Below are 14,146 nucleotides of genomic sequence, written 5' to 3'. Positions count from 1 at the left end.
AACATGGCATGATTTTAATGTCAAATCATTCTTTGAAATAATTTATTATATAACGTTATTACGCATTAGGTGTCAACGGTTGTGTGGCCTAAACTTTGCAGCATATGGTTCAGCTCTACACAGATTGACATTGATTTTCTAAATGACTTAACCCTCCTTGATAGTACTGAAATAATAATGTATTTGAGAGCTTTGTTAGGTTCTGCCTGCCTGTGTCACTGCCTGCCTCATCTCCTCTGCTTGAAGGGGCTTGCTGGGTGATGGCCTGGCTGTCTTCTCTGACCTGGCTGTCCTCCTCTGGCTCTGGACTGATGGACTGATGTGAAGGGGGCAGAGGTCGTCTGGGGATGTTGCTGGACGTCTCACGGTCATGAAGGAATGGTGTGAGAAATCCCAACACCGCCATGAAACGCCAGGGTTGGGTCCCAGGCGACCCTGCCCCACTCCTTGTCATTTCCCTTTCTTTTTTCTTCTCCTTCCTAAATCTGTCCCCCAGTGACTTCCATCGGGTCCTACATGTATCCTCTGACATGCAAAAATGTAAATAAATTAAACAATTAATTCAAATACAACAAGTGTTGCTCAAGTGTTTAAACTTGTTTAGTTATTAAAATAAGAACTGAATTAAACATGCCAAATAAAACAGGTTCTGGTATAGATTTCAATTATGCAAGGTTCATAATAAATACATTTTTTTAAGCGTTTACCATCTACCAGCCAACTGACAGATAAACGGTCAAATCCACCTTCCACTCAAATGTAATTCATTATTTTGTGTATGAAAACTGATCACTTTAATATTTTATTCCTCATTTGGCTGGGCGATAGCGCCTATTTGATCCACACATGATATGATATGCTGCCTGTCATTCAATGATAAACAGAGTACACGGACAGAATACAAGCATGATACATACCAGATTCTCCAACCGTCTCTGCCACCTCCTTCCAGGCCTGGTCTCTCCGGTTTGTGTCCCAGTATGTAAACAATGATTGGTCGTCAGGGCAGGACTTAGGGTGGTGGGGGCCCCTGGGCTTGAGTCACTTTCGGGCCCTACCTTCTATACATTACTTTAAATAGAACAAAATGATACATAAGCTATGTATTAGAGCAACACAATTCTGGATAAACTGAGAATAAAAATAGAGATCACGATTCTGAACAAACAACTAAACAAAATAACATAATTTATGTTAATTGCTGAAGTCTATAAAAATTTTTAATTAATCTGAATTATTTATTTAAAAAAAACTTGGGTTTGAATGAATGATTAAATTCCTCAATCAAATACAATCGTTTCATAGATGAATCAGCATCTTTGAACCAATCTCCTGAATGAACGATTCAATGACAAATGTTTTTTAAAAGTAATTTGTCGCCATCTGGTGGCGTAACAATATAATCGATCCAATCGTTATTTGAAGTGCAAAGCTAATTTCAAAAGGTGACTGGTACAGTATACAGTGTTACATGTAAAAAAAAAAGAAAAAATACAAAACGTGAAAATGTATTTATATGACCACTGATTGAAGCTTGAAAAAGTTTTCCAATAAATAAATAAATAATGATTAAAAAAGTTCAAAGTGATCATGTGTTTATTGCAATGCACAAATGTCTTGGTCAGAATGAGAATAAAACACTTATTTACCTGGAAACCATATTGAAAAACAAATCATTTGTATTACATATAAATAGCTAAATCTATGAGTGTATAAATCTTAAAAAAAAAAAAAACTGTTCTTGGTAAGTGCTGACATATTGTATAGATTATATACATCTCCATACACATATAGGAAGTGTTAGGCTGACTTTGACCTACAGTATGTCTACTACATCACATATAGCCAGACTCAAAAAGGGATTGACCGGCAAACTTTGCCAAAAAGGCGGCAAGCAAAACAAAATACACAACCGATGGATGGTGGGTAGAGCAACCATTCTCTGGGCAAGTACTCACCATTCAAATGAGTTTTAGGGTGCTTTCACACTTGGTTCGATTGCCTGGAACGAACCCGAGTTCGATTGCGATTGCGGAAATGAGTGAAACACACACAAACACACATTTTTATCAAATCATATGTAATTAATATCGGTTCACTTCCGCGATTTAGTACGATTGCGTTCACATCAGCAGCGAACCGTACCGGAGTTCACATGAACCGTACCCCAGACCACCCTTTTTAAGGGGACTCTGGTACGGTTCGCGGGTGCGCACCCGAGTTCGGAAGACCGTGTTCACATCATCCAAACGAAGCGAACTTCTGACATCAATCGAGTCTCTTCTGATGTTTGTAGTGGCGTTCAGAAGCCTTGACATTAGCATCCTTATTTTGAACGGATTTCGGACCTTTTCGCGCCCAATAAGCACGCACGTTTTCCAATCAACAAACTTTAAATTAAAAATTAAATGACTGACATATTATTGAAAAAAATCAACGTAAAAGGGCGGGGCCCCCTATTGGGCGGGGCCCATGGGCTTCAGCCCAGTCAAGCCCAATGGTAAGTCCGGCCTTGTTGGTCGTAAAAGACCGGGTGATTACCCACCGCAATTATTAGCTTTTCCTCCATTTTAGATCGTTCTTCACTCTTCATTCACCAGTGTTTTAAACGAACGCTATTGGCTAGCGTCTGCTCTAGGATATTTGCATAGGGTGATCTGATTGGATGACGCCTGCGTTGGCGCTTGAAAAGTTGAGAAATCTTCAACTTTTGCCGCTTGCAACCTATGCTTGCAACGCGAGTGAAGCGACGCAACGGAACCCACAATTCAGTTCGGCAACGCATGACGTCACCCATTCAAAGTAAACGAGAAGCGTTGACTACGGCTTAACTCCAAGCTTAACTCCAAGTCTTCCAGAGTCAAAGCCGATTCAAAAGACCGCTGTTCGCCAGCTTCTGTGTTTACGAGTGGCACGCAGAACCTCCGCAACTCGTACCGTCATTATGTAAAGCCCGCCCACCGACTCTACACACGCTGTGATTGGCCTGACCAGAGTTTGGTTTTTCCCAACGGGGTAATCCAGCCCCCGGAAAGTGTACCTTCCATAGGGGCAGCCATTGCTAACCAAGCCATCACCTGCTGTTAGCATCCCATTGACTCCCATTCACTTTGGCCTCACTTTGACAGCAAATATCCACCCCCGAAAAAAAAAATCCCCTAAAAAACAATTGCATAAAGGGCAGAAATAAAGAATACGTCATGAAATGATTATTTCAACATTAACAACTTGACAGCTCAATAATAAACCATAAGAAAACATAAGATCAAGTACGTGAATTTGCAACAGAACACATGCTATATTATTTTACATTTGATTATTTTATTTAATTCTAAAGAACTCTTAGCCTATTTGGTGCACTTATGACGCCTCATGATGTTCCAAACCTGTATGAGTTTCTTTGTTCTCCTGTAGGCCTACACAAAAGAAGATATTTTGAAGAAAGTTTGTACCAGGCTGCTTTGGGGGCACCATTGACTTCCACAGTAATCTTCCTACGTGTTCAACATAACAAAGAAATGTATACATGTTTGGAACAACTTGAGGGTGAATAAATGATGACAGAATTTTCATTTTTGGGTGAACTGTCCCTTTAAGAAGTCATTCTGAACCAGGCCTAATCACTTTTTTGAATTTTAAAAATGTTTATTTTCTTTGAATAATTTACTTAAATTATGACTATATTATCGTGTAATTATTTGTCCCATTTTTATCTAAATATTTTTTAAATGTCATAAACTTTAAATGACAGGATTATTTAGTATGTATGATATAGCCTAAATAAATGATAAATTAATAATAACATTTATTAGGCTAGAATCTATAAATTAACCTGTCTAAAAAAATAATAATTCTGTCTGCCAAGCTCTGATAATGTATTGGAATATTATATTAATATATTATCCATTAAAAAAAACTATAGGCCTACCTTTAGAAGCACGGATGTGTCTGTCACATAGACTGGTCTGTCACCACAGTCAGACAGTCTGAGACACTGAAATGCTTCTCATAAAGTGTGCAGTTGGCCTGAGGTTCATCATGAGTTACTGGACAGACCCATTGATACCTTTTTGATATTAATTCAGTTCTATATCTGGAGATCCCCTTGCGTTCTTCAAACGGTGGACGCAACGCAAGCTCGACATGTTTTTAAAAAGCCGCGCAAGTTTACAGGCACACTCTGGCACAGCGCATGTTCTCGAGACTCCGCCGCTATAGCAACAAAGCCCGCAATCACGCACAAATGAGCTCCTGTACTACTTATTGTGAAATTGATTCTTTATATTTGCTATCAGTATTCTCCACACTGCAAACTCCGTATGTGTTTATTGAACTATGTGTGGACCTGTGTAAAATACGGGACAAATCGCGTCCCGTATTGGTTTGATACGGAACGCGTCATTTTGCTTGTAAATACGGGACGATTCCGTATTTTACGGGACGGGTGGCAACCCTACGCTAGGGTGCGTCTAGATTTCTAGGCTAGCAAACTGTCCTTCAATACCCCGGTTGCAGGAGTACTGTTATGTCGTTCGACTGCTTGTTTATCGTCACCTGTGCCAGCAGATCCAGCAGGAGTATCCGACACTGTTTTCCCTGACTTCTTCACACCTTTCCTCTTTTCAGATCCTCCCATTATCGTTGTTCCAAAAATTCAAGACATTAATAAATGGAAATTCTCAACAAAAAAAAAGTTTCGTTGTAACTATTATAAAACAGTTTGGGATTGCTGAGCTCACAAACGTACATGTGATCAGGGCGCCATCTTGCACGCCTCCTCTACCCTGAAAAGTTGTATTGAAATTCACTCAGGGAAAAATTGATGATACTTTAATGTTAAAGGCCTGAAAATAACCTAAATATAAAACTGCATTTCTGATCATGTTGTGATTCAAATTTGAGGATGATACTCTTACAAATGTAGCTTCTGTAAGCTTTTATGTCAAAAAAAAAAAAAAAAAACCTCTAGGCGTCCTTTCAAAAAGGCCCTTTATTTCAGAAGATTTGTAATTGTAAAGAGTAGCGTTTCATTCAAATAAATCTGCAATAAACTGCTAATTATAATGGATATATACAGTTACTGAAAAACTAAAGCAACTATTACAGAATTTACAAAGTGTAAAAAACTAATTTAGTTGATAAGAAGTGCCAGTCTCCACTGCGGTGTGCTCTCGCAAGATGATGCCTTTTGATTGGTTACAACGTCCATCAATCAAACCTTTGTTGGCAAGGCATTGGCTAGGCATTGCCTGCCTTTATCCAACCAAAACCATAGCCGCTTTGACTGACACCTCACGGAGCCTGTAATGCGCTTCCTGTATATAATGAGTCATCAGAAGGCCTGTGATTGAAGGAGAGAGACCTGGGAGGGTTTAACTGGAGCTGAAGACTCTAAACTGCAGGGGAGATCCTCAGAATACTCGCTATTGCATTGAAAATGGACGTGATTAATTACTAATATAACTCAAATACGCTCAAGTAAATGAAGGAGGATTTTTTTGTTTGCCCCCCTCTATTTTTCAGAGTGGACCCTTACACTTACATGCTGGTGTTTATTGGATTCGTCCGATCGGATCTGCACGATAGGAGATGAAAGATGAGTAACTGCATTTATTATGCTGATGTTTAAGTGGCCGGTCCTTTAGCATTTAATTAAATGCTAAATGAAGCATTAAATTAATAATTTATCATTTCATTAATCCTTTAATGCACCACTGCGGATTGAGAGGTTAAACTAATACAAGGAAACATTATTTAATATTTTTTATTCATATGCAAAAATATAGTAAAAATAAATAAATCAAAGTATTTACCAACACATTTTGATGCATGCACAGACATCTAGCATTTCTGAGTGATGAGGATGCAGAGGAATCACTGAATCAAAGTTTTGAACTGAGTCAATGAAACAGGTTCAAACTTTTTAATAAAGAAAACGTCCAAATGAAGTTTGTAACTATTCAATAAATGTGTTCAGATCGATGCGCGCTCACGGCTCCGCTCATATGAATGATTCACGTTTTAGTTGCTATGGCGACGCCTGTTATGAATTCTGACGCAGACTCAGACACGCACCGATTGTGTTGTTGATCTGTTGTTGAGAGAGACGACTGAGGCGATTTCACAAACTTTTGCAGAATATTTTCTGTGCTGACCTTGAAATTTTGAAGCTGTTTGGAGGAGACGAGACTTTTATTCTGGAAGAACATCGCAGGAGATATCCTTTACAGAGTTACATTTTTGAGTTGTAGATACTTTTATCTTATTGTTCTTTTCTTATTTTAGGAGTGTCGAGTTTGATTAATTCTTTGTTTTTGTTTTCTTTTTTTTTGGAGGAGTATTTTTGAGGAGAGTTTATTGTATTGTATTGTGTGTTGTTTTGTTTTGTTTTGTGTTTTGTATTGTTTTTGTTCCAGATTGCAGGAGGATGTCGATGGCGAAGATGATGGGTGAAAGAGAAGGTGAGTGCTTTAACGTTAGTTATGTTATGTTACTGAAATATTTCAGCCTCGGGCCGCTCCATATCCAGGAGAGCTGCTTTCTCTCAGACGGCTGGTCAGGAGGTTTGGAGACAGACAGTGTTCTGATGACCGTGATCAGGCCTGGGCCGGTTGCATAAACCGTTAAGACTAGTCTTACAAGTTAGACATACATTTTTTTTCTTTAAGACTGTTCATACATTTTTTTAAATCAGTTACATAAAAACATAGACTTGCCTAACTGCTAGTGGCTCATACTAGATCTTAAGACACTGTCTTAACGTAATGGCTTAGTTTATGCAACTGGCCCCCAGGATACGCTGCCAGACCAGACCCAGATCACAGATCCAGGAGCTTCCTACACATTTAGCGCTTCTGTCTTCTGAGTTTTCTGTTTCTGTGCCCACAGGTCAGACTGACAGGAAGAGAGCGTGGCAGAGCGGCAGCCGGCAGAGCCCAGATGATCATGGACGTCCGTCCACTCCATCTAAAGGCTTTCGCAGAGGTCAGAATAGGCTTTTATTACACAAGTTATGGCTCAGTTAAAGGGTTAGTTCACCCAAAAATGAAAATGATGTCATTAATTACTCACCCTCATGTCGTTCGACACCCTTAAGACCTTCATCTTCGGAACACAAATGAAGATATTTTTTGTTGAAAGCTGATGGCTGAGAAGGCCTCAGATAGGCCTCCATTGGCATTCAGTACACAGGGTTTTTCCTGGGTCAAAAATGGTCTTCGGTGGTGGCTGACAGACATGACACACGCACGCACAGTAAAAAAAGTCCCCTACCCACATGATCTGCAAGCGCAATACTGACAATACATTTTAAATAAATTCAAAGAAAGTTTGTAACTTTTGCTTATCTTATTTTGATCCCACATGAAAAAATACTATAGTATATTATAGTAAAATTACTCTAGTAAATACTATAGTGTTTTTGAACTGTACTATAGTAAATATACTACAGTAAATAAACAAAGTGTAGTAAATACTATAATATAATACAATATACTACAATTTACTGTAGTATCTTTACTATAGTATGGCTCAAAAACACTATAGTAATTTTACTATAATATACTATAGTATTTCTTCATGTGGGATACCTTGATGTTTGTTTTTGTTCCTCATTTTTACACTATTTACTGATAATTGTTTTGGTATATAATCATATCAATATTAAAAAGTAGTTTTTAAAAAATGAACAAATAGCCTAATTTTCTGCCATATACAATTTCATAAAATTATCAGCTAGCTAACAACAACTTTGTTCTGGGTTCACCTCACAGTCTAAACTAAGTGATTTATAGGCTATTTATTTTACTACACATTATGAACATAAATAAGCTGAAAGACTGGATAATTAAAACTAACTCTTACACCCACTCTTGCTAAATTGTGTAAGCACACTTGTGTTCTCATTTCAGGTGTTCTGAGTAAATTTAAACTGATTCGTTAGTTCAGTGTTGGACAGATCAGTTGTTCTAACCAGTCGTTAAAATGATTCGGTTCATTAGGTTGCGAATCGGACATTAGCAGACGCGTTGTGTGCGAATCCCGTCTGTTAGAACATCGCGAAAGATTTGTCAACACACAGAAAACACTTCATAACTGGACACGATTTGTTTCCCGTTTATTGAAAGTATGCTTTATGTCAGCTGGTCAGAGAATCAGTCAATGTTTTTTGAGCGCATTTCACACCCAGCGGCAATGAAAGGAAAACATCGTCTGATAGCGCCACGTGCAACATGGATTCGGTCTTCCGACCTTTTGATTTTTATTAACGTAATATGTGAAATATTAGAAAGCTAAGAATGCTTATTTTGAAGACAGAGAGAGTGCGAGCGAGGGAGGAGCTCTGATCGTCTCTCTGTCACTCAGTTACAAGCGCAGCATCTATTCTACATCATTCATAAATCACAATAGCTCATCAAATAAAGCTTTGGCGGGACAAAAATTTGTTTTGGCGGCCGCCAAAAAATTTTCAATGTAGGAAAAACCCTGGTACATTTACACTCACAAGACCCATAAAAGGCACTTAAAATGTCGTTACAAAGTCCATCTCACCACAGTGGCTCTACAATAATTTTACGAGGCGACGTCAATAGTTTTTGTGCCAAAAAAAAAATCAAAATAACGCCTTTATTCAACCTCTTCTTGTCTTCCGTGTAGGCCTCCACGACGCATGCGCGAGAATATGACGTAGCGCCGGCGTTTGGGTGAACTAACCCTTTAACAAATAATGTGTCATTGAAAATAACAATTTCATGTGACCACTGACATTGATTATTAATATTATTAAAAATGTCTTGACCAGGCACCATGTCCACATCATATTTGTCCCTCTCTGAGGACAATATAGTGAGGCGGTTCTGCAGAGAGTCGTTGAGCCTTAGCAGCCGAGGCTCGTACATCACGAGCTCAACAGGTGAGACTGAAATAAGGCTGGGCAGTGTACAGTCACATTGAATTTCATTTTACTGGTGACCTTTTTTTTAAGTAAAACGTAAGTTATGTCATTTTATCACTGCCTAATTGGACGTCAGAGATGTTTCTAATCATTCAGTTTTGTTTTCTTCATTTCAGAAAAACCCACAGAATGTAAGAAGAGGAAACGAGTTCGTTCTTTCCTCAGGAACGTGTGTAAGGCTGTGAGGCGCTCGCTCCTCTGCTGTTGTCTCAGTGATGTGGATGTTGTGGAGTCTTTTGTTCCTCCAGCGGATCTGGAGCCAGAGCCCGATCCTGGTCCATCATCACCTGATCCAGATCACTCCGGCGTCAAGCCAAATAATGGTCAATCTGCAGACATTATTTCTCCAACATTGTTTTAAACAGAATTATTATCGTCTTGTTTGCACTGATATTTTTAATATAAAACAAAGGATCTAGCAATCACAGATCCAGGAGCTTCCTACACATTTAGCGCTTCTGTCTTCTGAGTTTTCTGTTTCTGTGCCAACAGGTCGGACTGACAGGAAGAGAGAGTGGCAGAGCGGCAGCCGGCAGAGCCCAGATGATCATGGACGTCCGTCCACTCCATCTAAAGGCTTTCGCAGAGGTCAGAATAGGCTTTTATTACACAAGTTATGGCTCAGTTAACAAAATAATGTGTCATTGAAAATAGAAAGTTGAAAAAAATAAAACATAAAGTAACAATTTCACCATTGACATTGATTATTAATATTATTAAAAATGTCTTCAGCAGGCATCATGTCCACATCATATTTGTCCCTCTCTGAGGACAATACAGTGAGGCGGTTCTGCAGAGAGTCGTTGAGCCTTAGCAGCAGAGGCTCGTACATCGTCGATTGGAGGTGGAGTGGCGATAGATCGGATAGCCGAAACGAACAGGGCAGTTGGAGCGACGAAGAGTGGATGTGCCATCCGCTGCCAGGTCAAGTTCCCGTCGAGCCAACGGAGACTTCAAATGGCCTTATGGAGGCTTCACCGGTGAACACGAGCTCAACAGGTGAGACTGAAATAAGGCTGGGCAGTGTACAGTCACATTGGATTTCATTTTACTGGGAACCTTTTTTTAAAGTAAAAGTATTATTTATTATTAAAATTATTAAAGACATTATTTCTCCAACATTGTTTTAAACAGTATTATTATCGTCTTGTTTGCAAGCTCATACATTTCTCATATTTTGTTTTTCAGACTCCTTTGAGACTCTCTATAACGTGGGAGAGATGATTGGATCCGGAACTTTTGGGAGAGTGTTCAAGGGAACACGGAAGTTTGATGGCAAAAAGGTAAAGCAATCTTGCTGAATTGTACAAACATTTTTGCTCTTGCATGCATCAAAACATTCTTAATACAGATGGGTTAATACTTAGATGCTCAAATCGTAAATGTTATGTGCAAAGTCAGGCGCTTGAATACCGTTATTGAACGCTGTTTTTTTTTTTGCAGGTTGCCATCAAGCAGATGCACAAGATTGACAATGATCGTTATCTTGATATTGTAAGTTGGTCAAAAGTTGTATTTGTTGTTTAAGTGCTGTTTGTTGTTTAAGTGCTGATTACTGTAGTCAATACACCTGTAGGAAGCATTAGGTGTAAATGTAATAGATCAATAAACCTGGAAAGGCTCTGATGATCGTGTCTGTAAAGATCAAAGAAAAGTACATTTAAAAATGATAGGTTTTCTTCAGATTTTTACCCAGCTAACCTTCTGTCTACTACTTTTCTCTAGCCCGGGCATCCCGAACCTCTCGTTACAGAAGTGGCGCTGCTGCTAATGATGAGGCATGAACCCATAAGCCCCTACGTCGTCCGACTGTACGACTGGTTTGAACATCCTCGGACATTCGTTCTCATAATGGAGTTCCCTGACCCCTGCGAGAGCTTGCTGGACTTCATCATTCGTCATTCGTGTCAACTGGATGAAACAACAGCACGGGTCATCCTGCGACAGGCTGCGCTGGCGGTACAGCACTGCATCGAGCATGGCGTTTTTCATAATGACGTTCATGCAGAGAATTTCCTGGTGAAGACAAACACGTTAGAGCTCAAGCTGATCGACTTTGGCTGCGGTCAGCTACTTAGTGGTGATGGCTACGAGACAAAAATATACCGTGGTGAGTATTTTTGGAGTGTGGAAACCTGGATGTAGTGACTTTCTGATTATTTGATGCTTTGAAGAAATTGCTCAACAATGTGCAAAAATGTCTTGCTCACAGGATTACCTTCTTACTGCCCACCTGAAGTCTTCACAGAATCTCGATTCCACGCCGTCCCAGCAAATGTCTGGGCTCTAGGGGTGTTGTTGTACCTGATGGTTAACGGACGTTCTCCCTTTGGCAATAGAACGGAAATCACACAGGCCAAAGTTACATTTCAGAACTCCAACTTATCCAAAGGTGAGTGAAGAATATCGATAAACACACACACATAAAGCAAAGGCTCTGTTTAGAAACAGGTAAAGGTGAAGTATGTAAGATGTTTCAAGTTGAAATGCATTCAGTTTATAGTTCACCAGATGCTGTTTTCATAATTGCCAACATTCGTGTCACATGGTCATCATGACTAACCAGCTCTCTCCTTAATAAAATGTGTACAGAATGCAGTGATCTGATTAGCCAGTGCCTAGCCCGGGATCCAACGAAACGGCCGACGTTAGAGCAGGTGTTACAACATGAATGGATTAGAAATGATCTGGAGAAGTTCAGGAGAAGTTCAGGAGATTCACTCGATCAGTGATTTCAGGTGTGAGGTAGTGTAACAGACAGAGTAGGATTAATATCATTTATCTTCAATTCTGGATTATTTGTAGTGAGGTTTTCAAATTTGTGTTCATGTTCTTGTTATAGTCAAGTCAGCTTCATTTATACGGCGCTTTATACAATACAGATTGTTTCACAGCAGCTTCACAGTAATAAACAGGAAAATAACACAATTAGTGATGCAATTGCAAGAATTCAGTTCTGTTGTAAATCAGCTAAAAAAAAAAAAAACATTCATGAGTTCACATGTTCATATAATCTTTGTATTGGATAGGAGATAACACTTGCTGTCCTTGGTGGAGGGCTTGAGCTCGAGACTTGACCAGAAGTCCAACCCCGACCTGACAGGAACCCAAGCCGATCCTGGTCCATCATCACCTGATCCAGACCACTCCGGTGTCAAGCCAAATAATGGTCAATCTGCCGGGGATGAGGGCTTCCCACTGATGACCAACCTCTTGCGGCCATACCCTGGACATCACATCCCACCAGAGAAAAGGGTGTTCAATTACCGCCTCAGCCGGGCTAGGTTGGTAGTTGAGTGCGCCTTTGGCATCCTCTCAGCTTGGTGGCGGATGTACCGCCCGTGTCATTGCAACCAGTCCAGAGGTTGCAGAGGTGTGTGTGAAGGCCACATGTGTGTTGCACAACTTCCTGCGCATGAAGACACTGGAAAGCAGGGGTGGACTGGGGCAAAAAAGTGGCCCTGGACTTTCTGGCACAAAGCGGCCCATCACACCCGGTGTGCAACACACCTCACCATAAACCCACCAGCTCATTATACACAGGGCAATTTTAAACACAGAAGCTATTTATTCAAAAATATGAATTATATGAATTGTTTTATTGAAATGCTTATCATACTGAATGACAGGCATACTTCTTCAGTTTATAATTTGTCTTTCCTGGTGCACATGGCAAATTGTATTTATTTTTTTTTTGTATACAAATTTTGATTTCTCTTTTCCATACACTGTAGTTTAATATCATTAAGTTCAATACCTACCATAAAATCAGACCATATAAAATGCTATTGTCTAGAACAGAGTCCTGCACAGCTCCGATTTTGTAAACCCGCACCCGCCCGTACCCGCAGTGCTTAAAACCGCATCCGACCCCTTCTCCGACAACAGCACTAATTAAAATCCGCACCCGACCCGACCCGCTTAAAATAGAACCGACGCCCGACCCGCACCCGCAATAAAGTCAGTTTAGCATATTACATTATAGACACTGTGGCGAGGCCGAGGGACCGTGAGGGCGGGACGAGGCGGCGCTCATCAGGGAGGATGAGCGCCAGCTGCGCGCCGCAGCGATCTCGGCCCTCGCGGAGGAGTGAGGGACTATAAAGGAGGAGCGACGACAGTGAGGGACGAGAGAGGACCAGGCCTGGATTTTGTGTTATGTTTTATTTTGTGTTCGCTGCAGTCGTCCGTGAGGGGCTGCAGCTTTTTATTTTCATTTTGTGTTTGTTTGTATGTAGGCGGCAGTCGACCGTGAGGGGCTGTCGCCGCCATTTTATTTTGATTAAATGTTTTGATTGTCCGCCGGTTCCCGCCTCCTTCTTCCCGTACAAACAACGTTTACTACAGTGGTGCCGAAACCCGGGAGGAAGGAGGGACACGCTGTCGAAGAGCCCTCGCAGCTGAGGGGGATCGCGGTGCCGCGGAGTTCGGGCAGCGCGGAGGAGAGAAGTCCGCGAGCGGCTGCCCGAAGCGGTGGTGCTGGAGCGGATGAAGGTCGGTGGGACGGAGAGCTCGCTGCCGTGCCCCTGGGTCGAGGTGGGGTGGCTGCCGTCCGCGAGGGGGCGAAGGAGTCCCCAGCGCTTGCCCGGAGCCGAAGCCTGCTGCCGCCCGCCATATTGGGGAGGAGCCGGAGCGCTGCCGTCCGCCAGGTTGGGGAGGAGCAGGGAGCGCGGGACGGGGACTCGCTTCCGGCCGCCCTCAGAAGGAGGAGCCACCGCCAGCCGCCAGGGGGCGGAGGAGTGTCGAGCCGTCCACCGGCCGTCCAGTACCACCGCATGGCACCGCGAGGAAGAGCCTCTCGGCTGGCTGAGGACCGAGCGGCAGTGTGTCTGGGAACCGGACCAGAATTTTTTTTTTTTTTTTTTTCTTTTCTCCTCTCTCCACTCTCTCGTCTCTGTCGCTCCTCATGCTCCCCGCTCCGTTCTCTCACCTCGCTGTTCTTACCCCCAGGTCCCGCGGCCGCCGTGATCGCCTGCGAAGGGCGTTGGGGGTATGTGGCGAGCAGCGAGGCCGAGGGACCGTGAGGGCGGGACGAGGCGGCGCACATCAGGGAGGATGAGCGCCAGCTGAGCGCCGCAGCGATCTCGGCCCTCGCGGAGGAGTGAGGGACTATAAAGGAGGAGCGACGACAGTGAGGGACGAGAGAGGACCAGGCCTGGATTTTGTGTTATGTTTTATTTTGTGTTCGCTGCA

The 14,146-nt window shown here is 41.8% G+C and overlaps 1 protein-coding gene across 1 annotated transcript; it reads left to right on the top strand.

Annotated features, from left to right (window-relative positions):
• Positions 1-6,065: 6,065 nt before the first annotated feature.
• On the top strand, positions 6,066-11,353 carry LOC307119124 (uncharacterized protein; the record flags this gene model as incomplete). The annotated part of the gene is made up of 10 exons (XM_079805204.1): positions 6,066-6,461; positions 6,889-6,984; positions 8,801-8,911; positions 9,070-9,276; positions 9,446-9,541; positions 9,686-9,952; positions 10,142-10,236; positions 10,397-10,447; positions 10,679-11,063; positions 11,166-11,353. Exons 1-10 carry the CDS (start codon positions 6,428-6,430, stop codon positions 11,351-11,353), a joined length of 1,530 nt encoding a protein of 509 aa, XP_079661330.1. The 5' UTR covers positions 6,066-6,427.
• Positions 11,354-14,146: the final 2,793 nt, after the last annotated feature.

This window comes from Gobio gobio, assembly GCF_949357685.1.
Source record: "Gobio gobio genome assembly, chromosome: 22".
NCBI classification, from domain to species: domain Eukaryota; kingdom Metazoa; phylum Chordata; class Actinopteri; order Cypriniformes; family Gobionidae; genus Gobio; species Gobio gobio.
The sequence above is the reverse complement of the archived record's forward strand: the minus strand, read 5'-3'. Positions and strand labels throughout refer to the sequence as shown.